Below are 21,661 nucleotides of genomic sequence, written 5' to 3'. Positions count from 1 at the left end.
TTAGAGATAAGAGTCTCTGGGACTTTCCTGCCTGGCCTGGCTTTGAACCGTGATCCTTAGATCTCAGACTCCTGAGTAGCGAGGATTGCAGGTATGAGCCACCAGCGCCCAGCTCTTGTACAATTTTTTTCCCAAGACTGGGACTTGAACTCAGTTCCTGACACTTGCTCATTGGCTGGCACTCTACCAACGGCACCAACCCCTCTTGTTTGTACTTTGACACCTTGGGAGGGAATCTGGATGGAGAAGATTGGGTGAAATGAAGTCAACCCTTTTTGGGTGTGAGGAGAATTTCCAAAAACGATTCTGGCTATCAGAATGTTTGATTATAAGTTCATACATGCTTTTGTATTTTTGGATGTCAACGGTGTTGGGATATTCATGGGTGCTCTCAGCAGGGGCAGGTCCTTCCTTTTGTGAAGAAGGTCAGGAGTAATGTTTTCTGTGAAAAGTAACTTGCCAGTAACGTTATGGTTTTCCTCCTAGGTCTGCTGACATTTGTAAACTGTGCTTACGTCAAGTGGGGCACACGAGTGCAGGACATGTTCACTTACGCCAAGGTCCTGGCGCTCATTGCCATCATTGTCATGGGCCTTGTTAAACTGTGCCAGGGTAAGATGGGCTTGATGTGGGAAGAAGGTGGATGTCCCAGGATTTCCTTTGGTTCCCTAAGGAAGATTTGGGGGACACTACTAGCTTTATTGCTCAGCTCTTTCTGTGTTATGCTAGTGTGTGTCAGTGAGTGCAAGATATGGTCATATATCTCTTCTTGAATTTTGTGGGCCAGCCTGACTTGGCTAACTGGAAGTATTGTACCAACTCTCAGGGCGGCTGGAAGCATTGAAGGAAGCCAGCCACAGGCACAGCAGCTTGTGAAACTTTGGTCATAATTGGGCCACAGAAGCCATCTGGAGGTGGGGGTGGGGGTAGTAGATAGAGGGGTCTCTGGTTTTGGTCTATGACAGCAGGGTGGGCAGCAAGTAGGAAAACTTGGTCTTCCTATAGAAGGGTGACTGTGTGTGTGTGTGTGTGTGTGTGTGTGTGTGTGTGTGTGTGTGTGTGTGTAAGTAATCTGGGAGGTTGGCTTTGTGGTTATTTTACAGCCTTCACTTTTCATCTGGATTTGGGTTCAGCATTCCTCCCCAAGCCAGCTCACTGAGCAAAATAGCAGAATATTGTGAAATTGGCACTGCTTTTCTGCATGTTGGCTTTGTAGAGCTTTTCATTTCTGGATCAGAGCACACTGAATTGACCATGAGAGTAATAGGCTTCCCATAATCTCCTTGGCTTAAAAGGGAAATCCTAAGGATCTTCAGCCAAGGATTTCTCCCTCATTTAACAGCCCCTTCCTCTAGATGATCAGACTCTAAATGCAGCTGTGTTTAAAATAACCTGGAGAGCTGAGCCCCTCAACTCAATCTCTGGTTGGCTTTAAGTCTAAAAGGTTGGGTTTGTTTGTTTATTTATTTGTTTGTTGGTCATGGGGCTTGAACTCAGGGACTGGGTTCTGTCCCTGAGCTTTTCTGTTCAAGGCTAGCACTTTACTACTTTGAGCCACAGCTCTACTTTTGGTTTTCTGGAGGTTAATTGTGGATAAGAGTCTCATGGGCTTTCCTGCTTGGGCTGGCTTGGAGTCACAATCCTCCAGTCTCAGTCTCCAGAGTAGTTTGGATTATAGGTGTGAAGCACCAGTGCCCAGTTTGTTTTTATTTTTGTGGTACTGGGGATTAAACCAGGGCCTCATGAATACTATACAATGCTTGATCATCAAGCTATACCTCAGCGAAAAGCTGTGTTTTTATGAAGTGCCCTAGGGGATTCTTAGGCAGTTGGTCCAGGATCTGAGTTCTGGACTATGCTCATGCCAAGTAAGTGCAGGCAACCATCTAGATGTCCCCAGAGTCTCAGGAGCATCTTGGGGTCAAATTGGATTGTTGAGCAATCAACATAGACCTCAAGATAAACCTCAGGGAACCACTGCTATGTACAGTGCCTGACAGCTCTGGAGAACAGGAGTCTTTGTGTTCTTTGCTCTTGCTGCATACCTAGCCTTTTTGCCACAATGAGATCTGAGTCTATCTTTCTACAGAGGTCAGTAACAAATTCCCTTAGAAGGCTGAGTCTCTGTTAAAACCCCTAATGTGTTCCGGAGATCTCTGTGTATTTTGATGCTGCCCCTGGGCTTCAGGTCTGCAGTCTCCAGATGCCTTTAGGGAGAAGGACATATATGTATCTTGGCCTGAGCTGGCCCCCTGAAGAGTGGGGGTGACCCAGTATGAGATAAGAAAACCTCAGTTACTCTTAGCTTGTAATTTCCTGTCTCTATCAACCTGCACCCACTGCTAATAGAGCAGTGGTCTGTGAGATTAATAAACCCATGTGACCAAATTGTGTCGTGATCTGAGCCAAGACCTTGCACTGCTAGTAGAAAATGTCTCCTTTAAGGGGAACAGCTACTGGTGTTAGAAAAAAATCAGAGCAAGGCACATCAGCCAGGAAGAACTTTATTTTTCTGAGATTGTCCAGTTTTCCTGAAGAGATAGGAACTTTTCTGAGTGATCAGGTGGGGTGGTAATAAAGTGTGGGGGAAAACTTGGGCTGTTGTTCTTTTGGTGTTAAATAACGTTTTTTTTTCTTTCTTTCCCGTTTTCCCTTTTTGTTTGCCCCTCTTTATCTTCCTTCCCCTCCTTCCTTTCTTCATGTTTCCTTCCTCTGTCCTTTCTCCTCATCCTTCCTCTTCTCCACATATTTTCCATGTTTTTTCCTCAACCTCTTCCTTTTCCCTGAATCCCCATCTGTCTTTGCCTCCGTAGGACACTCTGGGCACTTCATGAACTCCTTTGAGGGTTCCTCCTGGGATATGGGGAACCTCTCTCTTGCCCTCTACTCTGCCCTCTTCTCTTATTCAGGTTGGGACACCCTTAATTTTGTAACAGAAGAAATAAAAAACCCAGAAAGGTAAAGGCAAAAATCATACTTTCACTCTCCAACTTGACTGAAACTGCTGCTGTAGTGGGTGCACTTGCCCTGAACACGCCTCCTCCCTCTGCCTCTCATCCTATTTTCCTGTTCACCCTTCTCTAGTTAGGAGAGATCAAGAGGTAGGATAGGAGTGAGTGAAAGCTGGAAGGTCCTTGGCTCATACCTTCATGTTCCCACTGGAGAGCCCCAGGGTCCTCCTTAGAGGAGAAGCCAGCAGCAGACTCAGCTGGGGCTGAGCTCTCAGGGCCTTGTAATCTCAGCGGGTGCTGAGATAACAAATGGCAGAACTTGAGTTTCTTTTGGCCAGCTGGGTTCCATCGCCTAGCTTCTAGTCCCCAGAGATCAGAGATGCATGAACATAAAGTTCTGTGGGACTCATTGGACCTATTGTGGCAAGGAGCTGTCTTCATAGAAAAAGTGCTCCTCCCTCCTTGCCTCTGATCCCTTTTCTCTCTCCCTCTCTTCCTGTCCCTTTCTCTTTTCTTTCACCCTCTCTCTTTCTCTTACTCAGTAGAAAGAGCCTATGGGCATAAGATACATACCCACCTTGGGATATAAGGTGAGAGGAGCCAGCCTCAAAAGACCCAGTGGCCAATAAACTGTTAAATGTTAAAACCTTCCAGTGGATACTTGATGAACCGTGGGTCCCAGGAGAGGTTGGTTTTAGGTGGTCCTATTTCCCTTGTCCTAACAGAAATTTGCCCTTGGCCATTGGGATTTCTATGCCAATTGTGATGTTCATCTACATCCTGACCAACGTTGCCTATTACACAGTGCTGAGCATTTCAGATGTCCGTAATAGTGATGCTGTGGCTGTGGTGAGTCTCTTGGGATCCTCAAATGAGGATCATCAGCTCATGATATCTAGCCCCACTAAATGACCCCCTCTCTCTCTCTTTCTCTCTGCAGCCAGACCAGCTCTTGTAGTATGAGGGGATAAGTCTAGAGCAGAGGGTGGGTTGCTTAGCAATGACTGCTTCTGACCTAATATCATACATGTAGGCTGATTCCAAACTTTGTCCTGTGTTGAATGTCCTCCTGTGCTTTGTCCCCAGACATTTGCTGACCAGACGTTTGGCATGTTCAGTTGGACCATCCCTATTGCTGTTGCTCTGTCCTGCTTTGGGGGCCTTAATGCATCTATCTTTGCTTCATCAAGGTACTGAGTGTCAACTTTACCAATGATAGACATATATAAACATACACACACACACACACACACACACACACACACACACACACACACACACACACACTCTTACTATATGGACCCAGGCTAGCCTTAAACTTATGATTCTCCTGATTCAGCCTTTTGAGTGCTGGAATTACAGGCATGTGCCACCATGTCCAGATACAATCCTTAATTCTCACTAGCCAACTCAAACTTTTGGTGGTGTCATCAGTTCCTGGGGTTCTTCCTGGGTGGCTTGCAAACATCTACTATTTATTCCACATGTTATTTCTTTCCAGTTGTGCCATTATGGCTGTTTTAATTGCTTGGCCTCTTGGCATCTGGAATTTTCCTTTAATGTCCATCCTTTTCCCCCAGTTGAAACGTGCGCAAATATACACGTTTGTATACATACACACACTCACTAAATTTAACTGAGGTTATCATTTCTCTCCTTCATCAGGGTGCCTACCTTCATCACCTCCAGCCTAGGGCCTGTATTTTTTTTTTTTTTGTCAGTCATGGGGTTTGAACTCAGATGTCCTGAGTAGCTAGGATTACAGGCATGAGCCACCTGTGCCCAGGGGGCATTCTACCCCTTTGAGCCACAGTGCCACTTCCGGTTTTTGAGTGGTTAATTAGAGTCTCACGGATTTTCCTGCCAGGGCTGGCTTCAAATCACAGTCCTCCGATGTCAGCTTCTTGAGTAGCCTAGGATTATGTGGCACCAGCGCTTGGCTGAGCTACACTTTGTAATGACTCTGAGGTCTTTTGTCTTTAAATGTGATGGTTCCCTATCTGCCCACTTAGTTCTGGAATACTCCAGCTCTTCTTCCCAACTCAGATATGATCCACTCTTTTAAAGCTTTTTGCTCCCTCAGTCAACTCTCAAGTCCAATAAGTGAGTGCTCTCTATGCTGTTGGAGGCTACCTTGGATGATACTTCATCTACATTGGTCATTTTCCCAGCTGGGAGAGAATTTTATTTTTTTTATTTTTATATTGCCAGTCCTGGGGCTTGAACTCAGTTACTGGGCACTGTCTCTGAGCTTCTTTTGCTCAAGGGTAGCACTCTACCACTTGAGCCACAGCACTTCCAGCCTTTTCTACTTACATGGTACTGAGGAATTGAACCCAGGGCTTCATGCATGCTAGGTAAGCACTCTACAACTAAGCCACATTCCCAGCCTGGTGGAGTGTTTTAGATATGGAGAGGAGGCCTGGGTTGTCTCTGATCCCCTAGTTCACCGTAGTCTATCATATATGAAGTCATGGAAGGGCATAGACGCTGCTCTTATTTTTTGGTTAGTTGTGGGGCTTGAACTCAGGGCCTGGGCGCTGTCCCTCAGCTCTTCAGCCAGGTGAGCACTCTACCACTTGAGCCACAGCACTACTTCTGGTTTTTCTGGTGGTTGGTTGGATATGAGTCTCATGGACTTTGCTGCCTGGGCTGGCTTTGAACCTTGATCCCCAGATCTCAGCCTCCTGAGTAGCTAGGATTATAGACGTGAGCCACTGACGCCCGGCTGCCCTTCTTTTTAAAAGTCATGTAAATTTACAAATTTATTTACAAATTTGCAAATAGCAGAGTGAGGGTGGTACTGGTTGGATGGGTTGGGGTGCTGGTAGGTGATGCCAGGATGCAGCATCAATGGGATGTTGGTGAGGTATTTGGTTGTGGGAGTGTCGGTGAAGGATAGTTGAGTTTCACTGCTGAGGATTGGGAGAGGGGTGGGCAGTGGATAATGAATGGTAGCATGGTACATTCCAAGTAGTGGTGAGTTGCTAATAGTTGAAGAGGGTGGAGATGTGGGTATTCATGCATAATGGGCTAGGCATGCATGGAGTATGAAAGACTGTTCCCTGCTATTTCTGGGGCTCTGAGACTAGTTTATCTAAGTAAGGAATATGGTTGTGTGGTTGAGTAAAAGGATCCTGCTGACACATTTCTTATCTTTACAGGTTGTTTTTTGTGGGCTCCCGTGAGGGCCACCTCCCAGACCTTCTGTCTATGATCCACATTGAGCGTTTCACACCCATTCCTGCCTTATTGTTCAATGTAAGCTGTGCTCACAGAGGGTGGGGGTTTGGGCATATTTATGTAGGGTTCTTTCTAATATGCACTAAAGTGTTTTATAGATAGGCCTTATTCCAAGATTTGAAAACCATCTGTCTATCTGCACATATTTTATTTATGCAGTGCTAGGGATGGAACCTAGGCCTTCTTCCACTTAATAGGCAAGTGTTCTACCACTGAACTGTACTCCAAACTCCTCCACTATTTCCCTCTCTCTCTCTCTCTCTTTGATAAAATCTCTGTGTAGCCTAGATTGACCTTACACTTTAGATTTTTCTTTCTTTCTTTTTTTTTCCCTTCCACTTTAGCTCTTTCTGTTTCAGCCTCCCGAGTGCTGGAATTAGACATATACCACTAAGCTTGACCATTTTTCTTTTTTTTTTTGGGGGGGGGGGGGTCCGGTCATGGGGCCTGAGCTCTGGGCCTGGGCACTGTCTCTCAGCTCTTCAGCTCAAGGCTAGCGCTCTACCACTTGAGCCACAGCACTACTTCCGGCTTTTTTCTTTTTGCTTATGTGGTGCTGAGGAATCGAACCCAGGGCCTCATGCATGCAAGGCAAGTGCTCTACCACTGAGCCACCTTCCCAGCCTGACCATTTTTCTTAATACAGAGGGTCCTTCCATGTCTCTGCAGAATAGGATCTTTTTGCCTTAAGTTGTGTTATTTTGAGGGAAAAAGATAGATGGGAATATTCTGTATGCTTGACATTTAGGCAAATTGGACCTTGTCCTAAGACTTCAGTCCCTGATCCGTCCTCTAAGATCCCTTTGAGAGGGTGACTTCGGTCTTCTCTCCAAGTGGGTATGGATTAATTTTGCTTTTATTTATTTATTTATTTATTTTTGGGTCCGGTCATGGGGCCTGAACTCTGGGCCTGGGCGCTGTTCCTCAGCTCTTCAGCTCAAGGCTAGCGCTCTACCACTTGAGCCACAGCGCCACTTCTGGCTTTTTTCTTTTTGCTTATATGGTGCTGAGGAATCGAACCCAGGGCCTCATGCATGCAAGGCAAGCGCTCTACCACTGAGCCAACTTCCCAGCCCCTTTTATGCATTTTTAAAGCCACAGGGCATTGTGATGCTTCTGGAGGCCTTCCTTCCATTTATATCCTAAGTATTTGAGACCCAGGTGTAAGATGATTGGCTGTAGAGTCTCTGGGTTGGCTGGAGGTGACAGTGCTCACTCCTCTTCCCCATTACCTCCTCCACAGTGCACCATGACACTCATCTACCTCATTGTGGAGGACGTTTTCCTTCTCATCAACTACTTCAGCTTCAGCTACTGGTTCTTTGTGGGCCTTTCTGTTGTCGGACAACTCTACCTTCGTTGGAAGGAGCCCGAGCGGCCCCGGCCTCTCAAGGTCAGGTTTAGAGGGGTGGGCCCTCTCTCCAAAGTACCTTCTTGCTTATGGCTTGTACCATCATCTCATATATCTCATTTCCCTCCATTTTAGCTGAGCCTGTTTTTTCCCATTGTGTTCTGCCTATGCTCCATGTTTCTGGTGATCGTGCCCCTCTTCAGTGACGCCATCAATTCTCTCATTGGCATTGGGATTGCCCTGTCTGGGGTCCCTGTCTACTTCATGGGTGTTTACCTGCCAGAGTCCCGGAGGCCATTGTTTATCCGGAATGTCCTGGGTGAGTGTCTGCTCCATTACTCACTAGCTATGTCAACATGGGTACCCACATACTTCTCTCTTGATCCTTTTTTTTGGTTGTTGTTGGTCGTGGAACTTGAACTCTAGCCCTGGGTGATGTCTCTGCTCAAGGCAAGCGCTCTACCACTTGAACCACAGAGCCACTTCCGGTTTTCTGGTCATTAATTGGAGCTAAGAATCTCACTGACTTTACTGCCCAGGCTGGCTTTGAACTGAGAACCTCAGATCTCAGCCTCCTGAGTAGCTAGGATTACAGGCGGTGTAGCCACTGGTGCCCTGCTTCTCTTTTGATCTTGACACAATTAGTGTCCTATTCTGGGTTAAACTATGCCACTCACCTGGGAAGACAAGGAGTCTTAAGTATCTTAGACTCTGGCTGGACATAAAATGGAGAACAGATGCTGGTTGGGGGTGGGTTAAAGCCAATTTCAGTATGCCCAAGGGACAGGTGGGAAGGGAGCGCCAGATGAACTTTCAGTCTTCTGGTGTTTAGGTTGGGGCACTAGCTAAATGTGTTTGCTAAACTTTATGCTTTTCTATTTTCATTTAGCTACTATCACCAGAGTCACCCAGAAGCTTTGCTTTTGTGTCCTGACTGAGCTAGATATAGCTGAAGAGAAAAAGGTTGAGAGGAAAATTGACTAGAGGCCAAAGATGACATCCCCTAAAGCCCAGAAGGATGTGGCCACAACCACCAAGATAAGACTGGGGCCAACCCTCCTGAAGTAAAAGAGACTGTAAGGGGGGCTCAGGGCTAATGCTTTCCGGTTGGTAAGCTATGGGAGGATACTCAGGGTTCAGGCCAGCCTGAAGGTGGGGACCACAGGATAGAGGGGAAGCTGAGATGCAGGGGAATGGTGGTTTAGTTTTGCTCCTGGTAGGTAGGTACAGCCATGACAAACCTTGGTGAGCTGCAGCAGGGAAAGATGAAGTGCTAGGTTGATTTTGTGCTGGTGGCTCACCAGCACAGAAGGTTTGAACCAGGAGTCTCTACAGAGGAGCTTCTTTATGGGAAGCCTTCCTCTAATTAGGTGCAATCACCTGACTTTAGAGACCTGAAATGATACCATTTCTTCCTGTGATTCAGACTTCTTTCCTCAGGAGAGAATTGCATTCCTGCTTGTTGGATGGTTGGGGTGGTATGAATAGCAAAACTGATTTAACTGATATGGGAACCATGTGTATCTGTGTTCCTGAATTTCATGAGGACCTTGTGTTGGAATTTCACTCAAAACAAACAGGCTTGATGGGAGGGGATTATTTCAGGGTCTCAGCTGTGCTCACTGAACGTTTTTGTCAAGACTGGTTTCTCAGCTGTGGGTCTGTATGTCTGGGAAGCCACAGCTCCTATTTTATACAGATTATGCATCTCCATGAGGAGGTCCTGACTTTGCTTGGATCATGTCTACACTCTGGTTAAAATCCTTATGAAGATAGGCAAATTACCAGCTTTATAATGAGTTGATCTTGGTTACCTAACTGTGCCCCTCCTAGATGGAAACATGACCCATGAAGGTCCTGAAAGGCAGGGAAAATGCTGCAGCTGGAGAGAAAGCAGCTCTGCAGCTAACTAGACATGCTACTGCTGCCACCAAATTCAAACTCCTGGATTCTGTTATTTTTTCATTGAAAACACCAATTCTAGCTGAACATCAGCATTCATTTGTTTACAGGATATAATAAGCTGATTATGTTTAAAAATTCAAGAACCCCAAATGCAGTCTCTCTTCTCCTAGGGATGTCTCACTCAGTATGGTGGCAGGTCAGGTTCTGGCAGCAGATTTTATACTAAGTTTCCCACAATCTTCCATTGAGTCTTACCCAGAAAGGTGAACTTTTTAAGATCATGTACCTGGTTACACTTTAGATGTCATGTTACTAGCATCTGGCTCAGATACAGCAAAGACAGATGGACAATGATGATGAGTCGTAAGTCTGGTAATAATTATTTTGAAGGATAACCCTATGAGACCTTAGGTCTTTGTTCTAGTTGATAGTTGATCTCTGGGTTTCTATAATGAACTTTAACAGGGCTGGAATGTTCTGGAATCCAGGTGAATCACCTGCATTCTACCAGTTGTCATTGACTTGGGGAACATTTTACAGACCCATGTCATTAAATAGCTTGTTCTCTGTAAGGCCTGCTATGCAGACCCAGGCAAGCCCACCTTGGTGCTGGAAGCGATCATTTTCTTTTTTGGAAAACCTTACCCCAGGCTGCATTCTCTCTTCTGTCCCCGGCACCAGGTTCTGTTTACACTCCAGACTACCTTGGTGGGTCTTGGGATAGTGCATTCCTCATTTGCATGCCCTCCCTCCCTCCTGGTGGAACTGTTGTTTCAACCTCAATCTGACTTCCCAGCAAACTGCAAAAGTGGAAGCAACTAATTTTGGTGCTCAAGCTGGGCTACTGGGTAAGGCTAGAACAACAGACTTGGCCTATTTGGATCTTCCTTCATGGGCTGTTGCATTGGATTGTACAACTGTTCTGGAATGCTCCCATACATGGAATGCTCCACTGTCATTTCCCCTGAAGAACCTATTGGCTTGACATACCTACCCTACAGACAATCTCCCTCTCTATTCATTCATCAAACTGGTCCCAGTTGCAGAGTAAGCTTAAAAAACATTTATTTGTTCAATAAAGATTTAGGGGAGTATGATCAGTTGCCTTTCGTTTAAGTCATTTTTCTGTAAGAATATGGGGGGACATTCCTGTCATGGGTTAAGGATTCATATAGTAGATTCCTTCCTGAGGACAGGAGTCTTGTGCAAAGGCTGTGAGCCAAGATGGCACTAATCCCAGGGTACCTCTGAAGCTAATACTTTAAGCAGTGGGTGCTTGTCCCCGACCCTGGCTTTAATGTTTGCTAACCCACAACCTGCTGATCCTTGGAATTTGCTGCCTCCCAGTGGTTTCTGGGAGAAGCAAGGGCCTCATACTCCAGGTGCCCTAGCACTTGATTAGTGAGCCATGTCAACTCATTACTGAACCTGGACAACATTCTTCTGTGTTGGATACAGACTGCCCCCAGGGGTCTTCTATGGGAGCAAAGCCTGACTAACAGCACTCAAGCTTCATGGTGGAATTAATTCCCACAAAGTCTTTGTTGTTTGCCTCCTTAAATCCATCTCCTGGTGTGCTAATCCTTTCTGCAATGGTACAGTTTGTGCACTTTTACTGAGGGTATACTTCATAAAGTTGTTAGTCCTTCCAAGGTTGACAAAACCTGAATACATATGAAGCACTGAACACATTAGAATGGTAGAATAGTTTTTAATCCTTTATTTCTATGCCTGCAAGAGGCTTTTATACACTTAAGTTGTTGCCTATTTATGCAACATTGAATTTTACCTTTGTGGAACTTGGAATTAAAAAAATTGGGTCTGTTAGTCTAGTCTAATTGGTTGCAATAGTAGGACCTAAATACACAGAACTGAATCACTCTGACATTTAGAGAATATAAGCAAAGGATTATAAAATAGACAAATGAAACAATGTAGAGAAGCATCTGAAAATAAAAAGCAGTAGAGCTGGGCACTGGTGGCTCATGCCTGTAATCCTAGCTACTCAGGAGGCTGAGATCTGAGGATCACAGTTCAAAGCCAGCCCAGAAAACTGGAAGTGGTGCTATGACTCAAGTGGCAGAGTACTTGCCTTGAGCTGAAGAGCTCAGGGACAGCACACAGGTCCAGAGTTGAAGACAGAGTTCAAGATCCACGATCAACCCCCCCCCCCAAAAAAAAAAACAAACAACAGTAGAATGTAGGAGTTGGACACTGGTGGCTCACACCTCTGATCCTAGCTTCTGGAGGGGCTAGGCATGGGGGGGTGGTAGTTGGGGGCTAGCCTGGGGAGCTCTCAAGACCCCGTCTCAACACACAGCTGAATACAGTGATATACTTTTTATAAAGTATAAACTATGTGGTAGGCTGAGACTGGGAAGAAGAGATTTCAAGGCCTGACTAGGCAAAAAAGTCCACAGGACTTGACCTCAATGGAGGGAAACTGGATATGGTGCCATCTGCCTTTCATCCTGGCAACAAGAGGACACCTAAAATAAGTGATTATGATCCAATGTGCTTTCAGGTAGAAAGTGATACCCTATCAAAATTAGCTAGCACAAAAAGGGCTGGAAGTCTGACATGATTTCAAAGATACAGCCTGCTTAGTAAGCACAAGGCCCTATGTTCAAAACCCAGTACCACAAAAACAAAAAAACCCCAACCAAACAAAAAACCCCACAAAGGCATTTTCTGAGTAATGCACTTTCCCATGTAATGGAGTCAGAAACAAACTCACTGGCCAAGCTGGAGCATGGCTCAGTGGTAGAGCACTTACCTGAAAGCATGAGTTCAAAACCCAGTATTGGCACACACACATACACATATACACAAATCCTTAGTAAGATTAAGTTTGAAACTTGTCTCACCAGCTTTTTTTCTTTGTGGGTATGTGTGGGGACTGTATATATATACATATATATATGTATATATGTGTGTGTGTAGATAGATAGATAGATGACAACTAAGACATTTAAAAGGTTTAAAGCGGGGGCTGGGAAGGTGGCTCAGTGGTAGAGTGCTTGCCTTGCATGCATGAGGCCCTGGGTTCAATTCCTCAGCACCACATAAGCAAAAAGAAAAAAGCTGGAAGTGGCACTTCGGCTCAAGTGGTAGAGCACTCGCCTTGAGCTGAAGAGCTGAGGGACAGCGCCCAGGCTGAGTTCAGACCCCACGACCAGACCTCCCCCTCCCCCCCAAAAAAAGGTTTTAAAGGAACTGCTTTCTTCTATATAAAATATTAGCTGGGAACTGATGGCTCATGCCTGTGATCCTAGATACTTAGGCTGAGATCTGAGGATTATAGTTTGAAACCAGCCCCAGCTGGTTTTAATGAATTGCTCAGACAAAGCTGGAAATGACACTGTGGCTCAAGTGGTAGAGCACTAGCCTTGAGCAAAAGCTCAGGGACAGCACCCACATGCTGAGTTCAAGCCCCCCCCAAAAGTGTTTATTAAACTGAGTATCACATTAATACATATTGTTCCTTGGCACCACTGCCAAAAGATGACAATAATCTGTTTATCATTGTCAGAATCCCAAGAAGGGAAGCAGAGATGACTGTTTACTAAAACCTCATGGTTCAGACAGAGTCTACTTTTTCCCCTAACAGCTGCTGCTACCTAGGCTGTACTATACTTAGTCTTTTCCAGCCCCTTCATCAGAGTGAATGGGCTTTCACTAGAGGCAGAAGTAGAACCTTACTGCTTCTCCTTTGGCCTTCAGCACAGACTTGTACTAGGGAAAAAGAAGCCTACAACAGGAAGTGAAAGAAACTTTCATTTTTATAGCATTTTTCTTCCATTGTAGGATCACCTCTGATTGAAGCCAACGAGTTCTACTGTGAGAGGAAAAAACTCATTCTCTTAGGTTAAGTTTTCCCTGTTACTGGGTATGCTTTTTCCCTCCGTATGTTCAGTTAGAAATCCAAAAGGATTAGAAATCCAAAAAGATGTCACCAGGCCTTGACATTGGTCCAATCCCTCAAGAGTCTATGGAAGAACTACATGGATATTACAAGTCAATCTGAATCCAGGTCCTGGGGGTTGTCATAGTCAAACGCCTTCTGTACATCCAAAGGGTACTTGCTCCACACCTGTCGCACGTTGAAGTCTCTTTCCTCCTCACTGAGGCTGTTCGAGTCATCAGAGCCAGAGCCTAGATGGAAGAAATCAGGAATAGACTTATTGTATGATGCAGGCTGTTACAAGAGCCTCTTCCATTCTAAAAAGGCATTTTGTTGTTATTGCTGTTCCCCTTTCTAGAACACATGCTCAATTTAGAATACAGAGTACCCTTTTTAAAAAAAAAAAAAAAAAAAAAAGCAGTCATATTTGGAGAGAGTGAAGAAAGGGGTGACATCCAAACAGAAAACTTCTAAGGTGCCAGGCGCCAGTGGCTCACTCCTGTAATACTAACTACCCAAGAGGCTGAGATCTGAGAATCGCGGTTCAAAGCCAGCCCGGGCAGGAAAGTCTGTCAGACTCTTATCCCCAATAAACGTCTAAAAAACTGGAAGTGGCGTTGTAGCTCAAGCGGTAGAGCGTTCACCTTGAGCTGAGGGATAGCGCTCAAGCCCAGAGTTCAAGCCCCACGACTGACCAGAAAAAGAAAACTTCTAAGGTTATTCAGCTTGTGGGAACTATTAGCATATCAGTGTGGAAAGACTCAGGGAAAGGTGCCAAGGTAGAGTTAGGGGGGTTAATTTAACTGCTGTACAACTGCTGGTATCTGACTTCCGTAACTGTAACCCCCTGTATATCACTTTTATAATAACAATTAAAAAATCTTTTAAAAATCAGGTTCATAACTGTAATCCTAGCTACTCAGGAGGCTGAGATCTGGGATCTCAGTTCAAAGCCAGCCTGGGCAGAAAAGACCCCATGAGACTCTTATCTCCAATTAACAACTCAAAAAACTAGAAGTGGAGCTGTAGCTCAAAGTGGTAGAGCGCTAGCCTTGAACACAAGAGCTCAGGGACTGCCTAGGCCAGGCCCTGAGTTCAAGTACTACTACAGACCCCCTCTCCTCCCCTCCCCCCTCCCAAAAAAAGCAGCAACTATATTCTCACTAATTCAGGTCCCTTAACACTGGAGTATTTCCTTTACCCGGTTGATTTGACACAGTTTCTCTTTGTATCTGAGGTGGTCTAAAATCTGGATCCTCTTGCCTTAGCATCTCAAATACTGGGATGATAGATGTATATCACCAGGCTCAGCAAAAGCTGAAAAAATTTCTTTGTATTGCTGGGGATTGAACTCAGTGTTTTATACATGCTAGGTAAGCACTCAACCACAGAGCTACATCCCCAGTTTACATCACTTTAGCATAGGATTTTGTTGTTATGCCACTGTTTAATTGTTCCTTTACCAGGCAGTATGTTGGTTTCTGTTGGCTGCACTTAGAAGGACATAATTGTCAAAGGAACTGGGTTGCCAGGCCAGGTTTCCTTCCTATTCCCCCAGGTATATGTCAATATTGGATATTTTTAAAACAATAGATGAAAAACACAACAGTTTTTGTTTTGTTTTGTTTTTTGGGTCCGGTCAGCTCTTCGGCTCAAGGCTAGCACTCTACCACTTGAGCCACAGCACCACTTCCGGCTTTTTTCTTTTTGCTTCTGTGGTGCTGAGGAATCAAACTCAGGGCCTCAGGCATGCAAGGCAAGCGCTCTACCACTGAGCCACCTTCCCAGCCCCAACACAACAGTTTTTAGTGCTAAATAACTCAACAACCCTGAGCCTACTGCTAATGGAAAACTTTTTGAGACAGGGTTTTGCTATATAGTCCAGGCTGACAACAAACTCCCAGTCCTCCTCAATGTCCCAAGTGGTGGGATTACAGGTCCAAGTCTAGCATAATACTCATTTCTGGCTCATGGCTTGCACTCTACCACTTAAGCCACACTTTCCAGTCCAGTTTTTTTTTGGGGGGTCAGATAACTGAAAATAAGAATTCCAAGGACTACTTTACTAAGGCAGGCTTCAAACTGATTCTCAGATCTCAACCTTCTGAGAAGGTAAGATCACAGGTATAAGCCACTCATACCTGGCTTAATATTTTCTTGATAAGAATAGGAAAAAGGACAATAAATAAAGCTCAGGAAAGTAAAGTAACTTGCCTGAAACCATAGAGAAGCAATGACATAAGGATCTGAGCACAGGCCTGCCTGACATTACACCTGACCGACCTCACAGCAGTGTCTCTGAAAACACTGTTCAGTGTCAGAGAAGGAAAGTCATTTACAACAAAACTACCAATTACTCTTAGACCTTATTAGTCTTGGATACTTAGTCCCCGCCCTATCTGGGCTGCCACCAACCTCTGGAATCTTCATCTCCATCGCTGCTCTCCTCCTCTGGGTACTCATTGCGCCAATTATTTTCACTGTTCTCATCATCTTCATCTTCATAAATGTCCTCTGCTGGTTGTTCATCATTCACCTGCACATCTCAAAGCAAACATGAGTCTAAATGAAAACTTCTAAGGTTATGAAGTTTATGGGAACTATTAGCATATCAGTGTAGGAAGACTCAGAGAAAGGTGCCAGGTGATAAAGGTAGACTAGGGGGTTAATTTGACTGCTGCAAAAGAGGCTGTAGTGATCTCAGGCTATGAGTGGGCAAAGAGCCCTGTTTTACCCAGAATCCAATTTCAGAATACCATATTCCAACTCCATCAGCAGGGTAGAGGAGCAACAGCTCTGAGTAGGTAATGCAACCATCTTCAAATTCCTGAATGGCAGTCATGGGGGAGAAGGACTGTATGGAATGTGGTTAATGCCAAAGACCAGGAACAAAATTTAAAAGTACCAGCTATGGGAAGGCAGGAGTAGAGGGCCATGCATTGGTCCAAACAGGTGTATGACTGTCAAACTGGTAGTAGTGCAGGTGAGAGGATAAAGTGCTTGTCTTACATTATTAGTGTAACAGATACTATCTCTAATTTTCTCATTAATGATGTTAGAACTTAAGAATAGTGGTGTTAGGATGTTATCTTTCATCACCTAAGGTTCTTTCCTCTTTTAAAATTAAAAATTGTTTTGCTTTTTTATTTTTTTGCCAGTTCTGGGGCTTGAACTCTGGGCCTGGGCACTGTCCTTGAGCTTCTTTTGCTCAAGGCTAGTATTCTACTACTTAAGCCACAGCGCCACTTCTGTTTTTTTCCATTTATGTGGTACTGAGGAATTGAACGTAGGGCTTCATACATGCTAGGCAAGCATATTCCCAGCCCTATTGCTGTCATTTTTATTAAAAGTATCTAGATTACTTTATTAAATGCCTCTACACATATTCTACCCAAGAATGGGTAGCCATAAAGATCTTGTAAACATTGTAAAAGATTTCTTATTAACATAAATTATAAACAGCCAGGCACTGGCGGCTCAGCTGTAATCTAGCTATTCAGGAGGCTGAGATCTGAGGATCATAGTTCAAGGCCAGCCTGGGCAGGAAAATCCATGACAATTTTACCTCCAATTAACCATTGGAAAACCAGAAGTGGCTCTGTAACTCCAAGTGGTAGAGTGCTAGCCTTGAGTGAAAGAGCTCTAGGACAGCATCCAAGCCCTAGTTCAAGCCCCATGACTGACTAAAAAAAAAAGGGGTGGCGGGGCTGGGAATGTGGCTTACTGGTAAAGTGCTTGCCTAGCATGCATAAAGCCCTGGGTTTGATTTCTCAGTACCACATAAACAGAGTCAGAAATAGTGGTGTGTCTCAAGTGGTAGCTTTGAGTGAAAGAAGCTCAGGGATAGTATCCAGGCCCTAAGTTCGAGCCCTAAGACTAGCAAAGAAAAAAAATCTATAAATACTAATGGTTTTTCCTTAAATTCTCTGCACTAAATTAGGTTTGTAAAAGTATTTGAGGAAAAGAAAAGAAAAAAAATACACACACTCACACATTCCATACACATATACTTGGCAGCTTGAATTCAGGAACTTGCACTTGCTAGGCAGGCCCTCTACCACTTTGGCCACTTGCCTTAAATTTTTCCTTTTAAGTAACAAGACCTAAGAACAATGTTATCAGGACTAGAATGTTGAGAGGCACAGTACCCTGACAATAGATAGAGAGGCTGTCACACGCTGGTTCCATATGGAATCCCTTACCAGCTCCCACTCTTGGCTATAGGGCTGCACAGAAAGAATGTTCTCAATCCATCCTGGAGTGGCCATATCTAAGTAGTAAATGTCATACACATAGTCTTCATGTTTCTGTTCTTGGCGCCCAACTTCTGGTCCATCTTCAGATACAACCAACCGCTCACGTATTAACTCTACAGAATTGCAGAGAATCACATCTGGGTCAGCTATCTGTAAAAATACAGATGATAGATGAATGACTCAAAACATGTTCCAAGAGTTGGATGAAGGCAGGCCTGCTATAGTTCTCTGTATTGATTTCAATTTTCTTGGTCCCATGGACCATGGGCTCAGTTACTGAAGAAATCGGGGATATCTAGTCTCTATTCTCCCTTTGATCAATTTCCCTATCTACTTTGCTCCACTGATCCTGCATTTCATTAAGAGTGAAAAGCAATTTTCTTACAAACGTTACAGGGTCTAGAAAGCATCCCTTCCAATTCCTTACTACTATGTTATCTCGCTGGACTCCAGGCATACTGACCTGGTATAAACTAAACCACCTGTGTTCTTGCAAGACCTCTGCCCGGAAAGCCTCTCTCCAAGATATCCCCAATGCCTCTGCTTGCTACTCAGCTTCTTTAAATCTTCACTCACATGTCTTTTTCATTTATTAAAAATAGGGTCCACTTGTTTAGTGTTTCGCACCCCCCAACCTGTATTGCCACCTTCCACTGATTTTAATTTTTATGTTTTTCTCATCTCCCTGAATGTTAAGTCCTCACTGCTGTTCAACAGAATCTAAGAACAACGTCTGGCGCTCGTATACACATGTCAAAAGTAAATCAAATCGGTAAAATGAGGCCATCACTCCAAACAGATCACAACCGTCCCTATTTTCGGTCGCAGACTCCTGGTACAACAGTCCAGACTCCCAGGGCCTACTTCTGGGTGCTTACTGTGCAGGAATCCGTGACAACACCTTCTGGGTCTTTCTCCTCGTGGATCAGGTCCAACAGCTCGAAGCCTGCATCCTCGGCAGCTTCTGGCGCGCACTGGCTTTCCAGATTGCCAGAGGTCCCGGAGGCCCGGCGGCTGGAGACCACCCGGTAGCGGCCTTCTTTGCGGACCTCCCGAGCTGAGGCGCGGAGATCGCGGCGGATGCGCTGCTGGCTGTCCCGGGAAGGGCGAAGGGCAGCCCGCACGAGGGGCTGAAGTGGCTCCTCCTGGCGGGGGACAGGCAGGAGCGGGGAACGGCATCAGCAAGGGTGTGAGGGGGTCAGGGCATCCCGTGGAATTCCAGCGGTACCCTAAGATCCCCTCCCCACAGACTCCATCGCCGCCCGGTACCTGGGAGCGCACGGTGGCCACCAGCTGGAAGACATTGTTCTCCGCCGCGCTCTCCAGACACTCGGGAGTCTTCTGAGCGGCAGACCCATCCTCGGCGCCTCGGAGGCGTTTACAAGCTAGCACTAGAGCCTCGGCAGGCTCAGCGCTGCGCTTCCGCTTCACTCGGAGCACCGCCGTCCTTCCGGCCTCCATAGCCCCTGTCGCGGAGGACTGTGGGAAAACGCGGGGTGAACTAGGGAAGCCCTCTACTTCCGCTCCTGGCCCCGCCCCCGGAACGTTCTGCTTTGCTGCCGGGATGCCCCGCCCCCACATGCTGGCCGCGGCAAGATGGCGGCGGAGGTGAGCGGGTTGGTCAGAGAGAGGCCGGTGAGGTGCTGGGTGTGCTGAGAAGGAGGGGGTCGTGTGGTTGGAGTCCCCGGGACAGCCATCATCCTTCCCTTACCTCTAGGGTTCTGGCAGAGGCGTCTGGTGTGGCTGTGCTTGGACGCCAGGACACGCGTCTCTGCCGGACATTCTCTTGAGTCCGCATGGAAAGAGTGGGAGCCCCGTGGCGGACGGGAGAGCGAGGTTGCAGGCCCGCCCGCCCCTGCAGTCTGGCCTGCTGAAAGCCTTCGCAGGGTCCGTGGCCGAGCCCAGCGCCGGGCCCGGGTCATTGACGGTACTCGTGCCCGGCGCCTCTCTGGAGCCAGACCTCACACTGCTTCAGCCTTCGCACGCGAAACTGGCCTGTGCTCTTAGGTGCTGGGATGCCTGGCAGCTGGCCTTTATTAAGTCACGACTCCGAGGATTAGTAGAAAGTACGAGTGGAAAGCATTCTGTGAGCTCACCTGGAGTAGTTTTGTAAAGGGATGCACCCGAGGTAGACGTAGCTCACGGTATGGACATGCACTCAGGGCAAAATCCTTTCCGAAGTCGAAAGCCTGGTGTCACTTCCAGAAGGCCATCAGTTCCTCTGCTCTTTGCACTTTTATTCAAAATTCTGAGTGGACTTTTGTCACGTTTTCCTTTTGCATCTTCTACTTCTACTTTAGGGCCCTGTCATTGAAAAGTTGGATAAATATCCACATATTAGAAACTACCCTTACACAACTTTAGCCTAATCTATCCATCCATGACCTATTTTCTTATCTTTTTTTTTTTTTTTTTTTGGGTCCGGTCGTGGGGCCTGAACTCTGGGCCTGAGCGCTGTCCCTCAGCTCTTCAGCTCAAGGCTAGTGCTCTACCACTTGAGCCACAGCGCCACTTCCGGCTTTCTTCTTTTTGCTTATGTGGTGCTGAGGAATTGAACCCAGGGCCTCAGGCATGCAAGGCAAGCGCTCTACCACTGAGCCACCTTCCCAGCCCTTGACCTATTTTCTTTCCGTTATTCTCTATGAGAACTGGGGATGTAGCTCTGTAGTATTGAGTTTGCCTTGCATCAGGGAGGTACTTGATCTCCAATACTAGAACTACAATGATTATGGATGGTTAGGTTGCTTATGATTATGCTTCTTATGATTGAGATTTGGGAAGGTGATTTCCATTCATTCCTTGTAAATGACCATGTGCGTTCTCAACTCTTGAAGATTAGGAAGAAGATCTTAGAGCTCTCTTGAATCCGAAGTATGGACTTCTGAGAGAGAACAAATTACAGCAATACCTGAGGAAAGTTACTGATAAAGGATATATAGTTTTTAACTAGAACCAGTTTGTTCCTTCATAGAATTGGAAACCAAAATATGGTTCCGTCTTCATTATGTAAAGATAGGATGTAGCACAGAGGTAGAGTTTGCATGTGTGAGACCTTGGGCTTGACTTCCCAGCATCATGTCCCCCCAAAAGTAATTATTTAGATTTCTGTATAATCTCTTCCTCTAAAATTGGGTATTGGTCTCCTACAGGTTAGGCAAGTGCTCTATCTTTGAACCTCACTCTTAGCCTATCTCTATTTTTTGGGGGGGTCCTGTTGTGGGGCCTGAACTCTGGGCGCTGTCCCTCAGCTCTTCAGCTCAAGGCTAGCGCTCTACCACTTGAGCCACAACGCCATTTCCTGCTTTTTTCTTTTTGCTTATGTGGTTCTGAGGAATGGAACCCAGGGCCTCATGCATGCAAGGCAAGCGCTCTACCACTGAGCCACCGAAAAAAAACATTGTAATCCTAGGTTGAGCCACAACATCACAGAGAAGAAAGGAATTCCGTTGACTAAACTTCTTTACAGTTTTATCTTTTAAATGGTTTTAAAATTGATTCCACGTGAACCATAGGATAAGGGCTTCTGGATCCTTCCCCATGAGGATCTTATTGATGTGTTTGTTTTCACTTGTTCATTTTCACTTTAGCCAAACTAATTTATTTAGTGTATATGATTGTCTAGACCTTTCTGATACAGTAAAATAGCCCCTCCCAATACTATCCATCTTTTATGTCTATCCTGAGTATTCAAGCCACATATGATAATTTCTGACATAGCATTTGGTGGACACAATTTTCCAAAGCACATTACAGATTTTGATAGTTGTGGGTTGTCTGTCTTCAAAAAAAGGCAGTCACTGCCTTTGAGCTTTTATGCTCAAGGCTACCACTCTACCCACAGCTCTATTTCTGGCTTTTTGGTAGCTAATTAGAGATAAGCATCTCATGGACTATCCTGTCCTGGCTTGCTTTGAACTAGGATATTCAGATCCTTCTGAGTAGCTAGGATTATAGGCATGAGCCACTGGCACCTGACTTAGAAGGGTGTTCCCAGAAGACAATTTGAGTACTTTGAGCCAGGCTGGTGACAGCATCATTTCAGGAAAGATTA

General features: G+C 45.6%; 3 protein-coding genes across 6 annotated transcripts in view; 2 read left to right on the top strand and 1 right to left on the bottom strand.

The window, feature by feature from the left end:
- The window catches only part of Slc7a6 (solute carrier family 7 member 6), a 38,663-nt gene extending 28,113 nt beyond the window's left edge, over positions 1-10,550 (top strand). For all 3 annotated transcript variants that reach the window (XM_042700906.1, XM_042700905.1, XM_042700904.1), the window contains 8 exons: positions 487-612; positions 2,814-2,958; positions 3,677-3,800; positions 4,038-4,141; positions 6,116-6,212; positions 7,438-7,587; positions 7,681-7,864; positions 8,435-10,550. In XM_042700906.1, the coding sequence (XP_042556840.1) occupies positions 487-612; positions 2,814-2,958; positions 3,677-3,800; positions 4,038-4,141; positions 6,116-6,212; positions 7,438-7,587; positions 7,681-7,864; positions 8,435-8,529 (1,025 nt within the window). In that variant the 3' untranslated portion in view covers positions 8,530-10,550. The remainder of the gene's footprint in view (positions 1-486; positions 613-2,813; positions 2,959-3,676; positions 3,801-4,037; positions 4,142-6,115; positions 6,213-7,437; positions 7,588-7,680; positions 7,865-8,434) is intronic.
- Positions 10,551-13,214: 2,664 nt separating this feature from the next.
- Slc7a6os (solute carrier family 7 member 6 opposite strand) lies at positions 13,215-19,089 on the bottom strand. Its single transcript, XM_042700725.1, has 5 exons — positions 18,880-19,089; positions 18,489-18,755; positions 17,557-17,760; positions 15,770-15,890; positions 13,215-13,605 (listed from the first exon to the last, which is right to left on the bottom strand). The coding sequence occupies exons 1-5, from the start codon at positions 19,069-19,071 to the stop codon at positions 13,469-13,471; spliced, it is 921 nt and encodes a 306-aa protein (XP_042556659.1). The 5' UTR covers positions 19,072-19,089; the 3' UTR covers positions 13,215-13,468.
- Positions 19,090-19,135: 46 nt separating this feature from the next.
- The window catches only part of Prmt7 (protein arginine methyltransferase 7), a 36,383-nt gene continuing 33,857 nt past the window's right edge, over positions 19,136-21,661 (top strand). Inside the window, exon 1 of one of the 2 annotated variants that reach the window (XM_042700899.1) lies at positions 19,136-19,218. The gene's annotated coding sequence lies outside the window, so the exon portion shown is untranslated. Of the gene's footprint in view, positions 19,246-21,661 lie in introns of both variants that reach the window. The other variant, XM_042700900.1, reaches the window with a different exon arrangement.

This window comes from Dipodomys spectabilis, unplaced genomic scaffold (assembly GCF_019054845.1).
Source record: "Dipodomys spectabilis isolate Male_0828 unplaced genomic scaffold, ASM1905484v1 ptg000273l, whole genome shotgun sequence".
NCBI lineage: Eukaryota > Metazoa > Chordata > Mammalia > Rodentia > Heteromyidae > Dipodomys > Dipodomys spectabilis.
This window is presented reverse-complemented; position numbering and strand designations above follow the sequence as displayed.

Excerpts from the sequence above, each read along its gene's own strand:
- Slc7a6os (XM_042700725.1), bottom strand. The coding sequence starts at position 19,071 with ATGGAGGCCGGAAGGACGGCGGTGCTCCGAGTGAAGCGGAAGCGCAGC. Across the intron at positions 18,756-18,879 it reads TGGCCACCGTGCGCTCCCAG|GAGGAGCCACTTCAGCCCCT; the intron begins GTACCGGGCGGC and ends GTCCCCCGCCAG. Across the intron at positions 13,606-15,769 it reads TGGAGATGAAGATTCCAGAG|GCTCTGGCTCTGATGACTCG; the intron begins GTTGGTGGCAGC and ends TCTTCCATCTAG.